We start from the raw sequence: 25437 nt of genomic DNA, 5'->3' as shown, positions 1-25437 counted from the left end.
AGTGATTCAATATATGCGGATTATCGTAAAGGCCACCGATGTTACTAATTATGCAATAATTGAATACACGAGTGATGCAGTTACGGAGCGATGCAGAACATCTGTGTAAGAGATTTTGTTTACATTTTATTTTCATCTCCGAAAAAAAGTGAAACGGACGCTGACAAAATATCACTGCGTGTCCCGTCATTAGTTTTTCACCATTAGGTCTATAAAATGTATACAAAGTTAGGTTTCAATAACAGGAAACTTTTTTGGCGACGACACCATGTCAATAAGACATAGAAATGTTGTTTTTTGCCCCCGAAAGGTATTAGTGATCGTGCGCCACTATCGTGATTATAGGGGATTCCTTTTTTGTGTTGAAGGCACCAGCCGAAATGTCCGTATTCCAGAATGTAATGAACATGACTCTGTACTCCCCCGGGGAGATTATGTATTTTGCGACACTCATGATGAGAAAAGGGGGAAAAAGGTCTATACGGCGCGGGAGAGGTGCTTTCAGGGGACAGAATGAAAATGGTCAAAAAAAGGCCTCATTGCGGTCAGCATCCAACAGGGAGGGGGAGCAAGGGACAGTGTACTACTGTGCCAGCTTCACCCCTTGACTACGCCACTGAAGGACGTGTCTGAAGAGTGATGTCAGTCTAACTTACCGAATAAGGGCATACCATATATTTGTCAAAGCCATCAGCAAAAATATTATACAAAATTAATATTGAATGTTTATGAGTTCGGGTGAGATATGGACTGTTCCATTCAACGAGGCTTTGCCGAGTTGAATGGAACAGTCCATATTTCACCGAATAAACATTCATTTTGTATGATAATTTCTAAAGCATACATTGGGTTTCCCGTTGAAATCCCTACACCCAGAGGATGATTTAAGGAAGCCCCATCATGCACTGCAAACGTGTTATCACCAGAGTTTCAACTGCCACTTTACTTTTCAAATCCCATTGAATTCTGTGCAAAAGACGTTGTTTAAGAATTGTGCGTGTGTCATTATTAGTTGGTCGATTTCAGATCTAAAGTGATGTATGCATGAAGGATACTTCACACCTTCTGTAGGTAACATAAAATGTGAAATCGACCAGCATTGTGAATGCGTTTTTATTGTAAATATATCAGTCCAAATTCAAATTTAACCATGGCCGTCAATGCAATGTGCGAGCAGTCGTGTGATGTTCACTCACAGCTGTGCTAACCGCAAGTCAACACAGTGGCGTGGTGGGAAGTGCTTAAATCATCCTCTGCCCTACACCCCAATAGAAGACACGACCTTGATCTCCCACACAGGGTTGAAGATTTCAAATGGAGACACCTATTTAGGTAACCCCATTTGAAAATTACACAACTTGTGTGACAAATTAATGTCATGTATGGGGATTCTGGATTCAACTGGAATCGTTTTGTTAGCCTATATAGTTATAAAGGTGTTCTTTCACACAACCGTTTTTACTCTCTAAATGTAAGAAGAGGGACAACCTGTTTATGAGTGGAAAACACTCGAAAGAAAGGACATTTTTTTTTCTAGGCAGACTACTTTTTGTTGTTTTGATTTTTTCCACTCAAAAAGGGGTTGTCCTCCATTTCACTCTCTCACCCCTTTTCCAACTCTTTACACTCGGTGTACGTTTAGAGAGTATAGTTGTTCAAAAAACCCATTTTTTTTTTGTGGGGGGGGGATTCGAGAAACCAGAGGCCCCACGTTGAAAAAACATGTTTTTGCTTTTAGGTGTTTGTTTTCTACCCGGTTTTCAATAAATTGAGAAATTATGTTTTTCGATTAACGAGGATTAGTGGCGAAAAACCCGGTTTCTCTCTTTTATTTGTCAATTCACCTTTAAAGTAGTTATGTAACAGGATTAATTACCATAGCGATATTTGAAAACAATTGTTGAATGTATTGCCTTATCACACCATTGATTATCAAAGAATAGGCAAAAGACCTGGATCGTAATTCTATCATGGTGTCTATGGAAATTTCACATTATGCAGAGCCCGTGTAGTACGTTTTACTCGAACCGACGGTTAATGTCTTTGAAAAGAGCGGTATGGCATTTAATCTATGATAGCACACATAGACAGACATGATCGGTGATGAATGCAGCTTACTTATATTGCAGGGCAATACATTCAAAATTGTTTTCACCTATCGCTATCATGGTAGATCACTACATCTGCGGGGAATTGATAGATGCGCCTCTTTCTTTGACGATTATGCTTTAGTTCTTGTTTCATTGCTGGCTTTCTGTCTTTTATGTACCATCAGCCTGTTATTTCATCGAAGAGGCTCAGTATTGGGTTGGTGAAGAAGGACTGACCTTAACCATACGGATCAGAAGGGACGGTTATGCTGATGTTGCAGGAAGTGTGGGTAGGTATTTCCGAGAGGGGGTACTTCCGCCCGCAATACCCCCGTTTTTCATACTTTTTTTCCGTTCTGAAGAGACTCTATTAAGCTCTTCATCCATTCTGGAGACCCCATTGGAAATTCATATGAAGTTTCCAAAGACTTTTGGCTAAATTTCCCCCCAAATACCCCAAATTATCATTTGAGCTCCACTGTTAAGCACTTATTTTTTGAGAAATGTTTGAAAATTCGACGTGGTACTAAGTAAAGCCCCATTTTAGGTCTGGTGATCCCGTATTAGGTCCCGGAGCCCACATTTTTGAAATCTAGGCGTCACTAATACCTACCAAAAATATTTTAGTACCCACATGTGTTTCACTTCGCTGTTCGCTTCGAAGCTTGTGAATTCACAGACAGTATAATGTGAATATCTGTGTTATGTTATTTATAAACAATTTTCTCAAAAACTTAGCATTTCTACATAAATCTGATTCTACCAAGTTTTTCCATAATTTTTTATACGTTAGACCAACAATTTAGTAGTAATGAGGTCCAAGTGTCCACAATTCCAGGGTTCATACCAACCTAAAGCAATAACAGTGTGTGATTTCCGTATCACTAGGGACCACAATAGCCTCATCCCAATGGCATAGTTCAATAACCTCATTACACAATCATAGTACAAAATTTGACCTCAAGTTGCAGAGTATGAGTTTTTGTAACCAAATTTTCAAAGGTCATTCATGATTGTACAAATGTATTGGAGTTGAAGAACTGTGCCCTGATAGATGAGCATGTTGTGGATCCTAGTGTATCAAATACCGTCAAATATACTGCGCCAATAAAGTATCCTTACACTTGGAAAAATAATCACAATTTCCAAACTGAACAATATTGGGGTAAATTTGTTTTTTTAATAGATGCAGTATCTAATCTTGCACATTATGACATCACATTGAATCCAATGTGACTTCAAGAAGCAAAGTTACAAGCATTTGATTAGACGAAGGTCCCGTTTTAAAAGTGACAAACTGGCCTATTCAAAACTCCACAGATTAGAAATCTGGGTTGAGAGTGGTGAATGGCTAATTTATGCGTTTGGCTTTAATTTAAAACAAAAGGAACAAACGAAAATTGAAACAAAAGAACTGACAAATAAAATGAAAGTTATGAAAAGTGCAGAGAAGCAAAAACTGAAATAAAAACTGCTTTAAATAACGCTTCATTGAAGAAACTGTGTTGTCTCTTTGTTTCGCTTGTTGGAATCTTTTTGCGCTTTGTATAGGCCAGTTTGTCACTTTTAAAACTGGACCTTCGTCTATTCAATTGCTTGTAACTTTACTTCTTGAAGTCACATTGGATTCAATGTGGTGTCATAATGTGCAGGGTTAGATAGTGCATCTATTAAAAAAACAAATTTACCCCAATATTGTTCAGTTTTGAAATTATGATTTATTTTTCCGAGTGTAATAATACTTTATTGGCGCTGTATACATGCACTGTGATTCTGGATTTTAGTCCAAGTATTTCATGATTGTATCAGAATATCTGCGGATGTAGTTGCATACCGAAATTCACCATTACGTAGGCCTGTCTAGAACATCATAGTACAATCGGCGAATGTTATGAGGATTGATTTAAAATGTTTGTTTCAGAAATTGAATAAAGTGGAAAAAGAAAAAAATAAGAAAGAAAAAAAGATATTTGTAATGAAATATAATAGAAAACAAAAACAAAACCATGTGCCTCTATTCGCAAATCTTGGCGAAATATTAGATTTATGATACAAATAAATGTATAATGGCCGAATCAAAAAACAAAATATGCGTTGTTATTTTACTTACAAATACAATTTTATGTACAATTATTACAAAAGCTCTTTTATATAATTTTGGAAAAACGCTTGAATTGCTGTATTGATATTACAATTGACATTCGTACATCAGTTTTCCATAAAATCAATATTTTGTGTCTAAAATTGTGTTGTGGTTGGACTTACAGCTCATTTGTATTTGGTTTCTTTTTATGTCAGATGTAACGGTGGAGGGGTCAGGTGATAATAAGGGAACAGCAACAGGTGGCGGCATTGATTTCTCATACACAGGTGAGTGACATCAGGGAACTTTGGATTGTGGGATGGACAACTGGAATTATGTAACGATCAAGAACATGTATCCTTTGACAATAGGCGCCATAATTGCAGGAAGGTTAGAGTTGATGAAAATGTGACGCCCATAGGGCGGTCAATTTCATTACGGCTCGAAAGCATGCATGATATCGTCAAGTACCTGGGTTTAATATACATCCCCCAGGACCCTACCAAAGCAACCTTTTAGCTTTTTATGGTCCTATTACACATTCAAGATGCTAATAAGAAATTATTCCCGGAACTCCGGCCATATTCAAAGTCAAATATCAACATAGTCAATACCGTTCTTGAGATATAAAGTCTGCACAAAAAGTAACTCAGCTGTTATAAATACGCCTATAGATTCAGAACTAATATTTGTTTTCACAATATTTCAACATAGAGAGAAGGATGATTTATTTACACGCATTTTGATACCCCCCTTCGTCAAATGTCGTTCAATATTAACAACACAGTAGTGCTTTTACAGAAAAATACCCGAATTTAAAAGTTGCAGTTTACAGCGATCAATGGTTATAATGCCAGCACTGTAAACACGTAAAGCCCGCCATTATCTTCGCGCTTACTTCAAATCAATACAAATAACGGCAACTTTTAAATTGGGGTATTTTTCTTTCAAAACACTGCTGTATTGTCAATATTGAACAAAAATCATCATTCTTTTTATGTTGAAATATTGTGAAAACAAATATTAGTTCTGAATCTATAGGCGTATTTATAACAGCCGAGTTACTTTTTGTGCAGACTTAAAATAAAAAGATCAAAGCTGGGGGGATATGGGGGGTCAGTTTATTTGCCTACACATGGGTCAAAAATATAAAAAATCTCCGGTTCAAAGCAAATTGACTCAAATTGGCCTCATATGTTGAGACCATATGGGGATGTATGGATTTCAACTGAAATAGCCCAATGTTTACAGTCTCACTACATCGGGATTGAGCTGCTCTTAATTGTTAGTTATTTACCACTACACCGAAAAGTAGACCAACGTTAAAAGTGATATAGTTAATCTGTAATGGTTGATATTTTTCGTGTTAAAGAAAGTAGACAAAGCACAGGACTTCAATAGTTGATGATTCGTGATTTTTCGGGTGAAATGTCTCAAGACAATTCTTAAAATAAAAATACATTGATATTAATCCGCGATATTATAGAGCCCGCCGAATACAAGCTAATGAAACTATATACATCATGGGAAGCACGGTGGTCCAATGGTTAGGGCGCGAGCTTCATAATCGAAAGGTTGTGGGTTCGAACCCCCACCGCGGCCAGTGTGTTGCGTCCTTGGGCAAGACGGCTTAATTCCCAATTGCTTAAGTTATGGACTTGTGGAAGCGGAAATGATTCTGATATATCCTAATGGCAGCGGAATAATTGTTGAAGTGTGCTGGTACTTAGGTGTAGCGCACGTTAAATCACCGACATTTATTTATTTATTTTATTTATTGATTGAATTAATTATTACAAGTGATTTTGCAGGAAAAGGCGATTATGAAGTACCATGAGTACGGTATAGTTTAATTGTAATCTGATATTACAAACAAACACCAAAACAAGGAAAATATTTCGATACTATTAAAGGAAAGTATTACTCTATTTTCTAGACACGACTGTCAACTTTGCCAAAGATGAATACTGGAAAGAGATAAGCATTACAATTCATCCTGATGCCGTCATCGAGGAGTTAGAAGATTTTACCATCACCCTATCTAATCCGATGCCTGCTACTCAAGCCGCTATTTGTGAACCAAGTGTAGCGACTGTCTTTATCGTCGATGAAACATGTATGTATGTTACACTGTAATTGTGTTTGAGCACATCGTTTAAAGGCTCATTCAGTGATCCCAGCGGTAATGTTAAAAAATCGTTTATAAATTGCCTAAAAGTGAAGGATAAGTCAATCAAATTGGAGATATTTTTGAAATGAAAATGCTAATTTGCAAGGGTAATTGATCAAAGGAGAACGCATAGTTCCTTTGATTCCGAATTAATTAATTATTAATTAATTAATTAATTAATTTATTTATTTATACTTAGTTATTATTTACTTATGTACTTACTCCATTATTTTATAGATATTATTTTTTCCCCGTTTCGCTGGGATAAATCCACCCACCCCTTTTACACTCACAATTAATTAATAAGTCCCCCCTTCCGTGTAAAATTAAACTTTATACGCCGTTTGGACCAAACTGACTCAAATTGAAGTTATTTATTATTTTTTATTTTTCCTTTCAATTTTCAATAGCTGTTTTTTGGATCGAGCAATACCAATACGTTGTCGGAGAAAGAGACAGTACAGTAACTGTCAAAATCCGAAGATCAGAGTATCTCAATAACGAAAATGGAAATGATCCCATTGCTGTTGGTAAGTCTCCTGAAATTTAGACAATAATTTATTATCACCTATTTTTGTACAAAGGGTACCCCTACCATAACTCGCGTCCTAAACATTTTTGTATAGGTCGCGAAGTTGAGGCTTTGGCCATTGAATACTTTACTGGGTCGGTAAGGTTAATTTTTTGTGCCCAATAGTTAGGGAAATTATTTATCCATTTATTAGATGTTGCTAGTTAAGGTGGGATCTGAGTCATTTTCTGAAAATTAGGAAATGATCTAAGCATGCCACAAAATTACTAGGAGGGGCTATAATAAGGCCGTATAAAATTAATGTTTTGGTTCTCGTCAGAGGATTTTCATGAATTGATGAGGGAGGAGGTGTTTTTTTTTTTTTTTTTTTTTTCAATGTAAAATTAGCATTGTCAGTAGTTTTCGGTCTTCTCCAACAGTGCTCGAGGAAACGATGAGGCCCTTTTTTTTTTTTTTTTCAAATGTGAGATTCTGAGGATAAACCCCTAGAGTACCACAAAAAGACTTGGAAGTGATGCTTGTTCTCTAATAAACTTATTTATATGTATGAAGATTTCATAAATCATTCCAAAGTCTAAAAAATTGAAAAATCTAAAAAAAAAAAAAAAAAAAATCTGACAAATCCCAGAAATTGAGGAGGGAGGGACGAGAACCAAAATATTAATTTTACACGGCCTAACCTAAAGTTTTTCATCCGTTGTAAAAATGCGAGTCCTTACGCCCAAACGACTTAAGCTGTTCATAGATCCATTCATTACCGACCTTCAAAGATGACCAAATAGGGGGAGGGGGTGAGGCCACCATATGTTTCTTACTTGTTTGCGACTTTGAAATAGTCATTTCCTTTTATCATGTTTATATTTTGGAGAAATTAGGCAAAAATCAAGTTTGCCTATACTTTTGAGCCAGAATCTCCTAATTTTGCATGAGGACGCTCATATTATGACATCATAGCGACATGTGCGGAATGTTTCTAGTGATTTTGGTATCACTGGATAGAGGAGACCCATGGCTATACATTAGCGTCAAATATAACGGTATTATGACGTTTATAATTAAAAACAATTATTCACAGTCCAAAATATGGCTCAGTATAGTTCTAGGGTTAAGCAGATTAATTAAGTAGGGTAAAGTATACTGATCAACATACGGTTTTCATAATACATATTTAAAATTTGTTTGTTTGTATCTTATTGTCTTATTATCTTATCAATAATAAATATAGTTGATAAGGCAATACGTAGTTTGTAAAATATGTGTAGGTTACTTCTATTATGCAAACTTTTACCTTGAAACTTTGTCAAAGTGTTTCCAATGTATTCTAATTTATTATACTATATATGCGCCTTCTAATTTGCACATTTCCTTAATTAATTAGCTAATTTGCATAAAGGGCAAACAAATGAGTTTCCATTGCTCACTGCGGTTTACTTTCTAAGATCAACTCTGCACTGCAATTAAAAATGTTTAGGTTTCTGTAACACTTTGTAAACACATGGACGTGTTTATTAACAACTGAAAATAGTATCCGCATTTTCTAGACATTACTGTTATTTTCAGGAACCTCTACTGCTACATATGACAAATACAAAATAAAAGCTAACCTTTTCATTCCTTATCAAATAACCACTCTCTAAGGTTTATACACCAAAGTGCTATAAACGGTTATAAATGATATAAACGTTTCCTGTTATACAATGTTTTAAGTTTAAACATTGTTAATGCCCAGAGTTAAATCTATAAGTGTTAACCTTAAGCACTAAAAATACTTTAAATTAAAACCAGGTGTTTAACGAAGTGTTTATATAGTGTTTATCAGTGTTTATTATAACCGTTTATAACAATTTGGTGTGTTAAAGAAAGTATAAACTTTAAAAGAGTGCTATTATTTGAAAAAGGAATGAAAATGTTAGATTTTATTTTGTATTTGTAATATGCAGGAGTTGAGGTTTCTGAAACTACCAGTAATTTCTTGATTATGTGGATCATCATGCAGTTATTGTTAACTACATGTATGCACACAACACAGGGGCACTCACATAGGTAATTGACCCGTACTAGTAGCGCTGTGCTGTGGGTATATGAGATAAACTAGTTAGCGTCATATATCAAAAAGTATAAAAGCTCTGATTTTAGTACTTGCTCTATGTTTCAATTACTTATTCTTTTCCAAAATATCTGAATTTTTAATCCGGTACAAGCTTTAATAAAGGGGGAGCATGCATTTGTATGAGAAAGGAAATCTACCATCTTATCCAAACTCCCGTGTTAATCCAATGCACATTTTGCTTCTCCGGGCCGCCCTGACTTGGTCGCGCTTGGAATAGGAGTGCCACCAAACCGTAATAGGTACAAATTTAGTACTTTCTGGTAATCAAGTATGGTTTATTTTCTACATCAATCTTTAAATTATTAGCATAGTCCTTATAATAACGGTGGAGCACCTTGATGAGTAAATGATAGCAAACCAGTGAAAAATCCCCAAAACTCAGTCAGTGGAGCTCCAGCCGTACATGTCAATAGCGCCATTATCGATTGGATTAGTCGACCGTAGCGGACAATTCGATCGCTCATTGGATTAATATTATCACGTAGTAAAAAATGTGCATTGGACAATCGATTACTATAATGGTTTAGTACTGCATATTTCGGTTTAATCTTCACTAAGCGGGTTTATGGCGGAAAAGGTCACTATGTACTAACTATTTTCAGTTATTAATAAACACGTTCATGTGTTTACAAAGCGTTACAGAAACCTTAACATTTTTATTTGCAATGTGACTCTCTAATCTCTGATAACTGTTCTCCTCAGCTGTGACAATTGCTGCAGGGACTGCCACCGTCACCGATGATTATACCGACCCAGGTGTAACGATGGCCTCATTTGATGCAGGCGACTATTGTGTTAATATTCCCATCACGATCAAGACAGATGATCTCTGTGAAGACTTAGAGACGATAACCATTACTATAGCAACTCCTGGTTACACAATGGGTAGCACTGTGGGTAAACCGAACATGGCAACCATATATATCATCGATCAAACTGGTAAGATAAAGATAACATCAATTTCAACAAAAGGAAGGAAGGAAGAAAGAAAGAAAGAAACTTAGGCGCCCCTGTGTTGTTACACAATGCAATGTTCTGCGACAAATCAAAAAAGACTAATGCTACAAAATTCTCATAGACTCATATTAACAATAATTATAAAAAGCCATAATGTACGATCTTATTTAAGAAATAAAGGGTAATGCATTATCCTTTACACGCAAATAATGTGTCGAGGCAGTAAAAACGTAAATAATGGATGAGGCGGCGAACCCATTATTTAAACGCTTTCACTGCCGAGGACACATTATTTGCGTGTAAAGGATAATGCTGCACCCTTTATTTCTATTCTACTACCACAAAATAGTGCGATTTAAAGAGAAAATATCACATTTTTTGCACAAATATTTCAAGTTGTTTACCTCAATGTGGAGCGCCTACGCAGAGCCAAAGCGTAAGTGATAAAGTTCGCTGTTCTGGCCACTTTATTGCTAATTAATGGTCTTTCACGTGATGCGTTTCAACAAATCACAGTGCGCGATTTTGAATAATGGGTCGTGGGTGTAATAGAATAGGCTATATGTTAATATTGGTTAATAATGTTTTAAAGACGTTTCTTGTTTGATTTGTTTCAGCTTGGTTTGCTATACAACAATCAGTGTATGTTGTTGGCGAACGTTGTGCGACACTTTCTGTATGTGTTACTAGGAGAGGCTATGTCTCAGACACCGGCACGGTCAGCGCAAGTAAGAAAGCAAAATCATTAACGATCAGAAACAATCGAAGGACGACTTTTTATTCAGAAGGGTCGCTTTGTCCGAACATTCTTTTCTATGGAAGATCATAAACCCCGTGGTCCGATAAAGTCGGCCATTACTCCTAATAGTAATTGTTTGGAAAAATAATTTATCCGAAGGCTTATTACCTACTCAACTAAGATGGCTCTCTTCAAAAGTTTATCTTTAAAGTAACCAATCAGGCAACCAGCTGAATGTGTAATATAGTTAGGGGCACTATAGATGACCCAAAGGGAATGAGTAACATACGATTTCAGCCCCTAGTCCCCTCCTTTCAATATTTGCCATGTTTACCACAACAATGGGCTTTCAATGGTAACACACAGTTTGTAGCTGTTTGCAATAAATAGCCAGGGGGATCTATTTGACCCAATAGGGAATGAGTAAAACCCGTTCTTCTTTATACATGCCACTCGTCCTCGTACTCATGCGTTATAATTTTGCTGTACTCATAGTCGTACTAGTACTCATGGCGAAGTACTCGTACACGTACTCATGGCGAAGGTACTAGTACTCAGAAAAAGTACTCACACTACAAGTCTGGCCATTTGGTCAGGCAATTTAAATAGGCATAATGTTACACTGCTTTCAATTTCTTCTGTCTTTTTTTGTATGTTGATTGGTTGATCATAAATAGCACTCACTGTTTATGATGTGGACAGCGACCAAGCAGTATCGATGATTCCAAATTTGAGTGCAGAAGATGGAAACGAAGACTTCGACGAACCAGGCGATCTTGTTTACACCTTTCAACCAATGGATACCTACATATGTAAGGATTTCGATATCAATACGGACGATTTAATAGAAGACACAGAGAAGTTCGCCGTTAGAATAACCGCAATGACGGGCGGTGCATTGAAGAGTCCGGATACTGCGACAGTGTACATCTTAGATCAGACAGGTGGGTATTATAATTTTCTTTAAGGGGTCTGGTCATTTTGAAGAAATATGAGGAAAAATGCAAAGAATCTGCCATATTTACTATGAGTTTTTGCCTAGAAATATTTATCACAGGTGCAAAATTTATGGTGTGAAATTAAGGAGGGAAGTCTTTAGATAAATATTGTAGCATGCTCAATTTTGTTAGCAGATAGAAAATTCTTTGAATTAGGCTTGTACTCGTAGCGATGCATTTTATCAATCCCTTTGCAGAGGTATTAACAAACCTAAAACGGTTGCTCAAAGTTAATACCAGCACTACACCGCTGGCAACACAATAAAATCTGTAAAACTTTGACGAAGCTACAAGTCGTGAAACCGTTCCGGTTGGTTTATTGCATATAGGACATTTCTAAGGTGACAAGTTCGATTCCACAACCATTCAAACGGATCTCCTGTTTTATTGTATTTTCATGCGAATTGGCCCCTGCTACCTTACGGAGGCCAGAATTGATTTAATGAGGATGACTTTGTCTTCATGGGTTGAAGCAATACAGTGTGCAATAAACTATACGCAACGGTATAACAATTGACATGCCAGCCGTGTTGGAGGACAGTTCTAAGATACAGGGTGTCCCAGAATGATCTATGCCATGTTTGAAAATATAATGATAATATTAAAAAAAAAAAAATCAACAGTGTATTTAATTTTAATACGTGAAATACAATGGCATATACATGTCACCTACTTATTGTGCTACTTTCATTGAAAAAAAAACTCGATTCGCTTTTGGCGTTATATTGATATTGTTGAAACTGGACAAAAACTGCATATGTGTAATTTACAGGGCATAAGACATTGCTGCTTTATCACTATCGCCCAGCCGTACAATTTAATTGTAGAAATCATACATTTGTCACAGGCAATACACCAAATTTGGTACAGATGTAGAGCTTGAAACACTGAATAATTATATAATATTGAATGGCTTTGAGTGTGATACAAGAATATATTGCACGAGATAGAAAAATAATGCACGAGTCGAAGACGAGTGCAATATTTTTCTATCGAGTGCAATATATTCTTGTATCACACTAAAATAAGCCATTCAATATTATTATTATTATTTATATCAGGCTTTTGCTATGCGGTAAGATGAAAATTTAAGCTTACCTAGCCACCGGGTTTAACCAATGTGTATTGTAAATGTAAGCTTACCTTTTGACCTTCTTGTTTTCTGCTCTTTACTCCCCTAAGACAATTTCGAATAATTATATATATAGGTTTATTTGTAGATGTGGATTATATTTCCTAAGGTTATCATCATCCAGAACTACCGCGAATTAAGTTTGTGATTTTACTTGTTTATACAGTAATCTCCTGTGAGCCGTTACGATGTCTGTAATGTATTGTTGTGCTGTTGTATCATGACGCGTGTTGGTGCCGTCACCATGGTAACGTGCGACGCGTACGCGATACGCTTACAATATTCAAGAAATATTGTATTGCATCCGGGTATTTTGAAAATATTGTACAATATACAGTTTTATTGTATCGCTCAAAAGCCTGATATAAATAATAATTCTTGATATTGGATTAAGTGAAATGTTTTTTTAATGTAATTCTTATAGAGGATATAACTTGCTCAAAGAAACCTTGCTGCAAATTTAATCTTCACCTTTACCTAGCTGTGGGTTTGCCAATATGGACATAAATACATGCTGTGGCACTAGGACGACTCGTCTTTATAATTTTTTTTTTACAACAAATCAATCTCTGCCGGCATTTCAACTAATGAAACTCACACACCGCAACAATTATTTTTCAAAACTGCCGCAAAAGACGAAATAGTATTAGGTCACCCAAGCTTAACAAATCCTTTATACCATGCATGCAAGGATTGCTTCGTAACATCATAAGTAATAGATAGATAACAAACATAGCTGCAAAACTTTTTCCAAATAACTTTGTGCTGAACATGATGCAGTCATGTCTACAGTAGAATTCACCACGACCTTTGCAGGACTTAAACCTCATTAAAAGCTATTAAACCAAGATAACACTCATTGAAAACAGCTCAACTGATTAAATCAGATCTTCTCTGGTTGTGCACAGAGGATGTTTAAAGACATTCCCACAACCCAATGGGGTTTCTGACCTTGTATGTCTGGCTTTTTTACACATGTGGTACAGTTGATCATACCTTGCATTGGGATTGTGTGCAAATATCTGATGTTTTCATCCTATTATTTAACATTCAAAACATCGAGACTTAGGAATAAAATTAATGCAGTTGGACAATAAGAATGTTTCCTGTAAGAAAATCAAATATCAGTCATAAGTCTCGATTATTAGCTCGTTGGCTGCAGTTTTAAAATTACCATTTTGTGTGTGTGGCATACATTATATTGATCAAATTTCCCAATCATAGTGCATTGTAGGAATGCCTTTAAGCCTCCTCTGGGTTGTGCACATGTGTCTGTTTTATATGTGCGGTATCGCAATGAGCTGGTATTATAGCTTCAGTTGGGTAACCGATTATAAAGGAAACGCAAGGAAACAATGGTATGTGGACCTTTGTTCACGAAATGAGACAATGGTCTGCTTTTTGTTAACCAGCATTCTTGAAAATGAGCAACATAATGATTGTTGACTTAACACGGTTTGGAAATAATTTCTTCATATTTTTGGTGTTGTCTGTCGTTTACATATCCTTCCTAAAACACAAAAGTGCGACTATTTCCAAACACCTAAATTAGCTAAAAATTTAGGACATGTTACAAAACTATATTTTCTAGAATTGCATAGAATACTTTAAATGTAGCTTGTACCGTTTTTTTGTGGCATCCTTCAGAACTGAGCGGTCCGTTACCAATATTTGCGGTCAAATCTCCATTCAATTAACACGGGGAGTTGGCTAGCTATGAGCTAGCTATGCCCCCGGGGGGGGCACTTCAGTATGAAATGGATATAGGTGTAGGGCTGGCACTTTCGCACTAAGGGGCATTCGGTGAGAGCAAAATGTAAAAGATATGGGGTCATTGGGTGAGAGCATGATTTTTGGCCTTCGGTGAGAGCAAAATGTACAAAATATGGGGTCATTGGGTGAGAACATGGCCTTTTTACTTAAATGGAATCTTTGGGTGAGAGCCGAAATAGCGCCACAGAAACCTCGAAAATCGATTTTCTAGTTCTAAATGGCTTCAAATGTCTTTGTTTTTCAAAAATAAGTAACAAAATCAGTGATAAATGAAAGTTGCTGTTCAAATTGAACTTGCAAGGGTCTTTGGGTGACAGATCAAATGAAAAAATAGGGGTCTTGGGTGACAGAGCATGTGTTAAGTAAAAAAATATGGGGTCTTTGGGTGACAGCGATGCTGAAAAGGGGGTCTTAACAGCCCTACATACGCGTCACCTCCAAAGTTGGAGTGCCCCCCCCCCGGGGCTATGCCTTACCCTCACTCATATTTTACAAAAGTGCGACTATTTCTGAACATCTAACCTAGCTGTAATTTTAGAGTGTTTAATGTTAGAGAAATATATTTGCTAGAAGTTTGGAGAATACTTTAAATATTGGCCGGTTATTTTTCACACAGTGATGTTAACTAGGCAAATGCATATACTTCTAACATACACTATTTGTAAAGGTCGCGCGTCAATGGTGAGAGCACTGTGTATTGTGTATAGGAAAACGGACAGTAACTGCAGTATGACGGTTATTAATTTTACATATTTTCATTACAGGTCATGACCATAGCTCATAGCTAGCCAACTCCCCGTGTTAATTGAATGGTGACATGTTTCTAAAACCCTAGATAGCAATTTTTGTACTAAATTTTATACTTTACTTCTTTTACAGCCTACTTTTATATCGAAGAATCCAAGTATATTTTCGGCGAGAGGGCTGGAACCATAAAGGTGCGCTTTAAACGAGGGGGATACAGGTCGGATACAACATCAGCAACTGTTAGTAAGTAACCGGAACCAAATGGGAATAATAATGCCTTTGGTTAAATCAACTAAGCAGAAACATGTTCCATTCACACAACATTACAAGACACCATTATCATGATTATGCTACTCCTATTATACACTGCTTTATCTGTGTACTTCGGTTATATTTATAAATGCGCTTTTATAAATACGCACGTGACTCATGGGCACGACATACCAAGATCAGCAAGCCTGACCAAATCCTCATGCAGAAAAAGGACAGGAACTCTGTAGATAAATAATATCAAATGTATTTATTATTTGAATTGCAAAATTATTACACATTTTGCAATTCCGAATTTGTAATATAATTTTATCAAAAACAACATTTTGAAAGTATTTGACGACGGAAAAAAATATATTCAATGACGGAAACGTTTACAATATAATCACAAAGTTGAATAAGACAATTTTGCTGCACAGTAGTCTCGTGTTGTTCCGCATTTGCATTCAAATGTATAGGAAGACCACCCGCTGTGTAGAAGGTCACTTCAAGACTTACTATCTACAAGCTGTTATGGCAGCGCGGAGGTGCTCACGAGCGTATTTATAAAAGCGGATTTATAAATATAACCGAAGTACACTGTTTATCGTTTAGAAACTTTAAAGGCCTAGATTTATTAGATGTACATAACTAGGATTAAAGTTAAGCGTTTGTGTAAATTTGACGTAAAATTGGTATTGGTTGAGACAATTAGTTAATTGGCAGCCGTTTTATATACAGTTGTGCCATTTCCACCAGTACTTTCTCTCTGCCCTTTGGATCGACCATGCACAGAACAAATCCTGGTGCCATCACTATGAAAGTATATAACTTTATTTCCTTCTTAAACGATCTCGAACTGGCACTCGCGTAAAATAAGTAAAAAACACATGAAATCACTGATTGTATTGATTTTCTTCTATTTCCCCGGAAGATTTTGCCACCGGCGATGTCACAGCAACTATAGGTGCAGAGAACGATTACACAAGTGACGATAGTTCGACGGTCACCTTCAACGCTGGCGAACATACCATCGAGAAAGAGTTTACCATCAATACGGATGACATTCGAGAATCTTTGGAATATTTCACCATAACGCTTGGCTCAGCAACGGGAGGAATTATTCATAAGCCGTCAGTGGCAACTGTTTTCATTGTAGACGAATCTGGTATGTACTCACCCAAAGACATTTTCCCTGTCATGGCGGGGTTAACCCTGAATTGACACTTAATTTAGCTATAATTTATCTTGGGTCCAATCTCTACCCTGGAAAGTTTGCTATATCTTTATAAATATATAGATTTGGGTTTTAGCGTTTCATATTTTGAAAGAACTAATATTTAATTGAAATATATCGAAACCACAAACCAAAACTGTGTGCTATGATGTACGATATTGGGCTACGAGTATACATTTTACCAAGTTAGCAATAGGATTTTGCTTTATTTTGCATGCATGACTTTCTTGTGATGACCTTCAAAATGTGGCTATTTTCAGAAAAAGGATTAGGTTGTTCAAGACTTTAGGTATAATATATGAAATGTGCTGTATAAGTTTTTGTTTATGGATGAAAATTGCCGTAATCAACGGTATCTTGTGAATGGCTCATTTTCAGTCCAGATTGACATATTCAAATTGGTTAAATTTTGACCAAAATAGGATCGATATTTTCCTTTGAGTTAACACTTATCCAATTGTGTTTCCCATATTTACCAAATGGCAAAGAAATTCCCAGTGGCCAAAGTTCACTAAATATTATAGTTAGTTATACCACATAACCATCCCTATATCTGAGTTTTTCGCATTACATATACTCAGAAACGGATTTCATAATAAGAAAGTTATCTAGTGCACATAGTCTCCTTCACAGCCAGTTTCTGTCGTGTATGTTTGCGATTGAGCCACATGCAGGCTGGGCCGTACTGTTCAAAGTATCTGTTTTTACTATTACATATGAGCTAGGTTGCAATACAATGTTTTTGTCCAGGCAATATCTATAGACTAATTGAATTCGAACACCAAACGCTTATTTTGTAAACAGATAATACGCTGTGATTATTTTAATATGGATGAAAACTAAGAAAAATGATGCTATAAATGAAATAATTAATATATAAAACATACATTTTGTTTTGTCAACGATGAAAATCCGTCAACAAATAGCACTTATAATATTTGACATTAAACGCGACTTTTGCACAATAATTTCGCAGAAGTATAGTCCTAGCAATCAACACAAAAAAACAGGCGATTGAGTAATCAGTCTTTTTGATTATAATGTGCTTGTAACTCACATTGGGAACAATATATATATTAAATAAAATGCCATGCTTTTAAGGGATTGCATGTCTGCAGGAGCCATATTTTTTTTTCAGTTTTAGCCATTTAATTAAAAAACCCTGTAGTGTACTAAATGGTATAAGACAGAAAAGGCAAACAGACAAAAGTTTAGAGTTATGAATTAGAGAGTTGTCAGGAAATTGTAAGAGTTAAATTGTTATGGACATGATGGGTGTGAGCGCGAAAATGTTGAAGTTCAGGTCAATGTCATCCGAGGTGAATTAAGTATAGATTGTCAGATTGTCGATCACAGTTCTTCGCCAAAATTCTTTAAGGTCATCCGAGGTCGAGTATATATTGTTGGATTGTCAGAATGGTCAATGTCGTGTCATAAAACGTAATCACAATTAAGTATCAAAACCATCAAAGACATAATAGATATGGATTGGTTATGATCCCCCTTGGGCAGCAAACATTGTTAAGGTCGTCTGAATATAGATTGTTGGATTGTTGTCAAACTCGGTGGATGTGATTTCCATTGATCTCTAAGTATGAATTAAATGTAGACCTATTTAGCACACATATTTCAATTTAGCTTTCAACATGAAAATTCTTGAGAATTTCCAGTATATCATTGGTGGTAACCACCCGGTTAATTGTGCAGGTGTCACACACAAAGAATTACTAGCATTCCAAGTACTTGTCAATGTAAATTATGAAACATGAACTTCATCCATGTCGTTTTTAAAGACATTTCTTGTTTTATTTTGCTCTCTTGTATGTTTCTGCTTCAACGTTCTAATGCACTGTCCATGTACGTAGTGTGACCATAATTTCCCCCAAATTGATTTCGAAATTCTATTTAATTAAGACAAATTTTGTATTATGGCACTGACTGAATACATGTAGCTCCCATATTTAGGAGCTTCTCACACAATGGCGCTATGATTTTTTGGCATCAAATCTCTTATCGAACGGTTTTGAATCGCTGCTCACACAATCCCGTTACTTCGGAATATACTGGGCCATATGGAAGAACAGGGGAATACTTAAATTTTCCCCTGAATATGGACCCAGTATAAAGAAGAAATAAACAAACAAACAAATATACCTTCTCGGAATGTACTCACAAACGTTGGCAAGGGCAGTGGTGCAGCCAGGTTTTCGGAACTGGGTGGGGGTGCACAACTTGTAAATATACCGACGAAAATATTTTCTCATTGCCGATGGAAGTTTTGAACTATTGATCCAATTTCATTTTGTCCAGTGCGGCGCTCAAGAATCTTAAAATTATGTGTGTGAGAGGAAGGGTGGGGGTGGGTGGGGGTACGTTTGTAAATGCCTCCAAACGAGGACCTACATATGGATACACACCATAAAACTAGGACACACCTCCAAACGAGGACGTCCTCGGTTTGATACTATGACCAGGATGACGTAAATGATGTAAATATGCATATAAGATAGCATATAACAGGTGGTGTATGACGTGCAGTCCCTAAATTCAGTAAATTTTCATCGTCAACCGTGTAATTGAATGGGATTATTTTGAAATTTTAAAACGCTTGAATTATCACAAACAAATAGGCCTATGTTGATAAATAATATAATTACAAGCTAAAACCGTTGGGGTTCGATAATGAACCCCACAAAACTAACCGAGTACATGGAAAATGCCATACGACCGGGCGGTTTCACGAGTTGCCGGCTCGATCATGTCATCCGCCGCCTGGCATATAAGATAGGTCGCCCACAGGGGGTACAGGACGCGTCACAGTTGGATAGTAATTTGTCTGGTGTATTTGTGTGAGGTCCACGGTGTGTCGATTAAAAACGGGTGTGTAAGTCCTCGGTTAGATCCTCCTAAAGTCGTGGTCCTCGTTTGAAACAGGGGTGTGTGTGTGTGTGTGTGTGTTGGGGGTGGGGTGGATGTGGATGGAGTGTTAGATCAAAATTTTTTCAAAACGACTGCAGGTCAAAAGGGAAGCGTCACATCCAATATTGAATTTTTTCTACTGTTAACCCATTTTTTAACCAACACCCTTCATGTACCGACGGTCTTAGATGTACCGAGGCCACGATGAGCGGATGGGAGGGAGAAAACGGTCGCTGCCCCTGGGCCAGTGGGCAGGGATATACATGTAGCACGACTCTGCATGCCCATCACAATCGTTTAATACTTTGTGAGTCTTTGTGCATAGATAATAAATTATAGGCTGTATAATCATTGTTGTTTATTTCAGCGTGGTTGTGTATAGAGGAATCTCAGTACTTTGTGCGTGAAAAAGATGGGAGCGTTACCATTAGAGTTAGACGAGATGGCTTTATTTGGGACGACGCTGACCTTACCGTTGGTGAGTAGGCCAGCTATTATAAGAGATGCAATATAGATAATGCATGCGGTAACTCGGTACCCTAGAATACAGCTGTAGTAGACTTGCGTAGTCCTATTGTGCTATATCGGTGCTCTGATAGATATAGATGACTCTTTCCAGGAGCATAGTGGGGCAACCGAGCCAAATGGGTCAAAATTTACAAATTGTCCCACTACTACAAATTACTTTACCAGCACAAATGCTCGTGAAGCACGGAAATGTGCAATTTTAACACTAAAATGGTCAAAATTGGTCAATTTTGGCCCGGTATTCCAAACCTGGAGGCAACCATGGATATGTAATAACTTGTATCGAGTATAATCATGAACAGTTGCATAGTGCTATCATTTTTATTTCAATAAAATCAGAGTTTACCTTTATGCATGCTTTATGCAATGTCTCTTTTCTGTACCTTTTTACAATTTTATTGTCGTTTTATTAAGAGATACATATATTTATATAAAACATTTACTTTTTACCTACAGACTTACTGTATACCGGGACTGCAACCATGGGATCTGGCAGTGGTGCCGACTATGCTCAGTCTGCCCCCGACGCTAACCCTATATCATTTACTAAGAATGAATTTGAGGACTACTTGGACGTGACGTACACTATTAAGAATGATGGAGTATTGGAAGATACTGAAACTATCATTGTGACACTTGACAACCCATCTGGTACTTATACATCGCTAGATGCCCGTATGTCCACCACGATATACATCGAAGACCAATCAGGTAGGTTTATCGGTCATTTATATCGAATTTATTAATTCATAGTAAAACAATAAGGCCAGCACAGCAGTGGTTGCCATTAATTACTGCTTATTCAGGAAGCCTGGAAAGGTGACTATCACGCTGTGGGGGTGGCGTACATGTACATTTGATTGGGGAAAACAATGCGCGTGACCATTCTAGACCAAATTTTGTGACCCTTTTTCCAAGTACATGGCTTTCTTTCCGTCGATGGCTTTTTCCCGCCATGGCGGGGTTAACCGTAAATTGACACTTAATTTAGGTAGGTGTAATTTATCTTGGGTCCAATCCCTACAATGGAAAGTTTGCTATATATTTATAAGTAGGCCTATAATGATTGATTGTTCTAGATTAGAGTTTTAGCGTTTCATATTTGAAAGAACTAATGCTTAATTGCAATATTTCGAAACCATAAACCAAATTTACGAGATTGGGCTACGAGTATGCAAAAAGGATGGGGTTGTTCAAGAGTTAAGGTAGATATGAAATGTGCTGGATAAGTTTTTTGTTTATGAATGCAATTTGCTGTAATCAACGACATCTGGCAAATGGGTCATTTCAGACCACATATTCAAATTGTTTAAGTTTTGACCATAATAGGATATTTTCTTTTGAGTTTATACTTGTCAAATTGTGTTTCCCATGCATATATGGTATAATTCGTGAACTTATTCCTATTTTTATAGAATCCTTATAGTTACTGATAACAGATATTTGGATTGTAATGAATTGGTTATGATCACCCTTGGGCAGCAAACATTCTTAAGGTCGTCTGAATATAGATTGTTGGATTGTTGTGAAACTCGGTGGATATGATTTTCATTGATCCATTTGTTACAAGTAAATGTAGACCTATTTAGCACACATTTTTCAATTTAGCTTTAAACATGAAAATTCTTGAGAATTTCCTACATGTAGTATATCACTGGTGGTAGCGATATTTCCCATCCGGTTAGTTGTGCAGGTGCCACACACACAAAATTACTAGCATTCCAAGTACTTGTCAATGTCAAATTGTGAAACATGACTTCATCCATGGTATTGTCTTTTTTAAAGACATGTGACGTGTCATAAATGGAGAAATAGCCAAAAATCTGTCCGGGGTGATTTTTTTCACAATTTGGGTTTGTTGCGAATTTGTGATGTTATTAATGTTTTAAATATTGTCTGATAGTTTCAGACCGGAATATAACTGGCATCTTGTATTGAGACATTTTCTGTTGGAGCAAAATATCTCTATATATAAGATATGTAAAAACCTCAAAATTGATAACCTGCCCAAAAGCGTCTCCTTTTGACATGACACGTCACGTATCTTGTTATCATTCAAGTGATAGTCATATAACATGTATAACGACCACAAAAATAATAGATTTCTGCTGAATACCAGATATTCTATTACCCCCACGACCCATTATTCAAAATCGCGCACTGTGATTTGTTGAAACGCATCACGTGAAAGACCATTAATTAGCAATAAAGTGGCCAGGGCAACGAACTTTATCTTCTCGCATCACAGCGCACAGCAAATCTTTCCTTAAAGGGAGGGTGAATTTCAAATGTCAACTATAGGAGGTGAGTGGATTTCAACTGGAATGAAAAGTATAGCGTAAATTGGGCAAAGTTAGAAAAAAAAATAGAATTTTGCTCCTTTTTCTAAATTGAATACCTAATGACACCTATTTTGTCATTGTGTTACACCCAATGATCCCCAGGGGATTAAGCCCCTTTTCTTCGAAAGAGCAACTTGTCTCTGTATCAACCCCATTGGTATACCTAGCTACGGACATGGATTGTCTTCAACACCATTGGTATACCTAGCTACGGACATGGATTGTCTTCAACACCATTGGTATACCTAGCTACGGACATGGATTGTCTTCAACACCATTGGTATACCTAGCTACGGACATGGATTGTCTTCAACACCATTGGTATACCTAGCTACGGACATGGATTGTCTTCAACACCATTGGTATACCTAGCTACGGACATGGATTGTCTTCAACACCATTGGTATACCTAGCTACGGACATGGATTGTCTTCAACACCATTGGTATACCTAGCTACGGACATGGATTGTCTTCAACACCATTGGTATACCTAGCTACGGACATGGATTGTCTTCAACACCATTGGTATACCTAGCTACGGACATGGATTGTCTTCAACACCATTGGTATACCTAGCTACGGACATGGATTGTCTTCAACACCATTGGTATACCTAGCTACGGACATGGATTGTCTTCAACACCATTGGTATACCTAGCTACGGACATGGATTGTCTTCAACACCATTGGTATACCTAGCTACGGACATGGATTGTCTTCAACACCATTGGTATACCTAGCTACGGACATGGATTGTCTTCAACACCATTGGTATACCTAGCTACGGACATGGATTGTCTTCAACACCATTGGTATACCTAGCTACGGACATGGATTGTCTTCAACACCATTGGTATACCTAGCTACGGACATGGATTGTCTTCAACACCATTGGTATACCTAGCTACGGACATGGATTGTCTTCAGCACCATTGGTATACCTAGCTACGGACATGGATTGTCTTCAGTTCAGTGGGCCCTACATTCATTTCATCGCTTCCAAAATAGATTGGGGATATTTAAAAGGAATTATTAGTGGCAATAATTTTCGGTAATATTTAGCACATGGTATTTTAGGTTCCAGAATCAGTGTACAGTCAGAACAAAATAATAATTCCGTTGTATTATTGTTCCAAATAGTTTGGTATTACTTTCAAGAGCAAACCTACATCGTTGGAGAACGTGCTGCAACTTTGATTACACGAGTGTGTAGAGATGGATGTATTTGGGACGTGGGCTCAGTCGGTAAGTGTTTGTTTGTTGAATAGGGCATGGTAGGGGGGTTGCTCTCTTAAATTGTCCGGATAAACATTCAATCAAAAAGATTAAGATAAAGATTCACGGTTGTTTGATGTGATCATCTATTAAATTTTATAATGTTTAATTCTAAACCGGGAAAATCCCAACAGCTATCACACTAATATACACATATGTTTTATCTATTTTTAAGATAGAATTGTGTGTTTTTTTATCAACTTATTCATCTTTTTCTGCTTTTTTTTATGGTAATTCTTATTCCAGAAACGGTATATATAATGTATGCAAATTAAGGGTACTATTTACATTCGTTTTAGCCAAATAATATAAGTTATTCCTTACATTTCATGATAAAACGTTTCTTGAAAATGCCCTTGCTATTTGTCACTCTTTTTCTGATATTTTAATGCCATTATACCAATGTCTACCTTTTGTAATGATGAAAACACGATTTAAGATAAATAGCGCCATCATTGTTTACCTTTTCTTTAAAATGACGTGGCTTTACATGCCATCAAACAACCGTGGATTAGTTGGGGACAAATAGTTTTCGATGGATATTCAGTCGTACGAATGAGATGAGGATAAAATATCTTCTGACTGGAGTTATATGATTGAACATATTCATTCCCTGTTTTAGATATAGCCTTTGATGACGCTACGGACACGGCTACTGGAGGCGGGACTGACTACGAAAGACGGACCCAGTTGGCAAAACTGTTGCCTTCACTGCGGGTGTTAAATGCGTCGATGTTGATTTTAACATCAAGAAGGATACTGTCATTGAAGACTTGGAGTTCTTTACCATCACTCTAGGAACACCTGTGGGTGGATTCATCAGCGTGCCAGGTGTATCGACAGTGTTTATTGTGGACTAGACGGGTGAGACTTTTTGTTGATTTAGCAGTTATGGCCCGCAATGTTTTGGTATCGTAAGCCTACAATATAGATCCTTTCTCATTAAGCCTTCCATCCTAAAATTTGACGTTTGGAATTTACCCGAGCTAAAACGTCATCAACGGCAGGAATGGGCCAATTATAAGAAACTCTATAGATTAGTTGATCACAATGTTTTGTTTTTTAAATTTCATGCATTTATCATTTATACACCACAGTTTTTAGTGTTGGTGGGGAAAGTTTTTTTTGCTCATGTATTGGGGGGAAGATTTTTTTTCAAAACTTCCTAACCCCCCACTTTAAAGTCTAATGATGTGTCCCTTATCAATAAAGGCAAGATAGGCGCTAGCGACCTAACGACACGCAATTTGGATGTATAGTTCCACTGGTTTCACAATTTTAAAAACATTTTCCACAATTTTTCCGCCCCTTTTTCTTTAACAATCATTTTGCAGCACCTTCTTCTTTTTTGCCGCCCACCAGCTTTTACCCCGGGGGCTCGCGCCCACAAGCCCCCCCCCCACACACACGCGCATGCTTATTGTGATGTTTACACAGTGGTAGGAATTTCAAAGGCACGAGCCAGGAACAAAATATGATGCGCCAAGCATACCGCGGGCAATACTGCTAGGCAATGACGTTACACGTCAACCCGTCACTCCTGTTTTATAGTCAG

The 25437-nt window shown here is 37.0% G+C and overlaps 1 protein-coding gene across 1 annotated transcript in view; it reads left to right on the top strand.

The window, feature by feature from the left end:
* LOC140136403 (FRAS1-related extracellular matrix protein 2-like) overlaps positions 1-25437 on the top strand; it is a 37503-nt gene that overhangs the window by 11709 nt on the left and 357 nt on the right. The window contains exons 6-18 of the mRNA XM_072158128.1: positions 2276-2380; positions 4389-4460; positions 6110-6289; positions 6754-6873; positions 9688-9924; positions 10560-10670; positions 11359-11625; positions 15464-15574; positions 16515-16748; positions 20104-20214; positions 20721-20975; positions 23748-23852; positions 24505-24746. Of these exons, the coding sequence (XP_072014229.1) occupies positions 2276-2380; positions 4389-4460; positions 6110-6289; positions 6754-6873; positions 9688-9924; positions 10560-10670; positions 11359-11625; positions 15464-15574; positions 16515-16748; positions 20104-20214; positions 20721-20975; positions 23748-23852; positions 24505-24680 (2084 nt within the window). The 3' untranslated portion in view covers positions 24681-24746. The remainder of the gene's footprint in view (positions 1-2275; positions 2381-4388; positions 4461-6109; positions 6290-6753; positions 6874-9687; positions 9925-10559; positions 10671-11358; positions 11626-15463; positions 15575-16514; positions 16749-20103; positions 20215-20720; positions 20976-23747; positions 23853-24504; positions 24747-25437) is intronic.

Source organism: Amphiura filiformis, chromosome 16, assembly GCF_039555335.1.
Source record: "Amphiura filiformis chromosome 16, Afil_fr2py, whole genome shotgun sequence".
Classification (NCBI taxonomy): domain Eukaryota; kingdom Metazoa; phylum Echinodermata; class Ophiuroidea; order Amphilepidida; family Amphiuridae; genus Amphiura; species Amphiura filiformis.
This window is presented reverse-complemented; position numbering and strand designations above follow the sequence as displayed.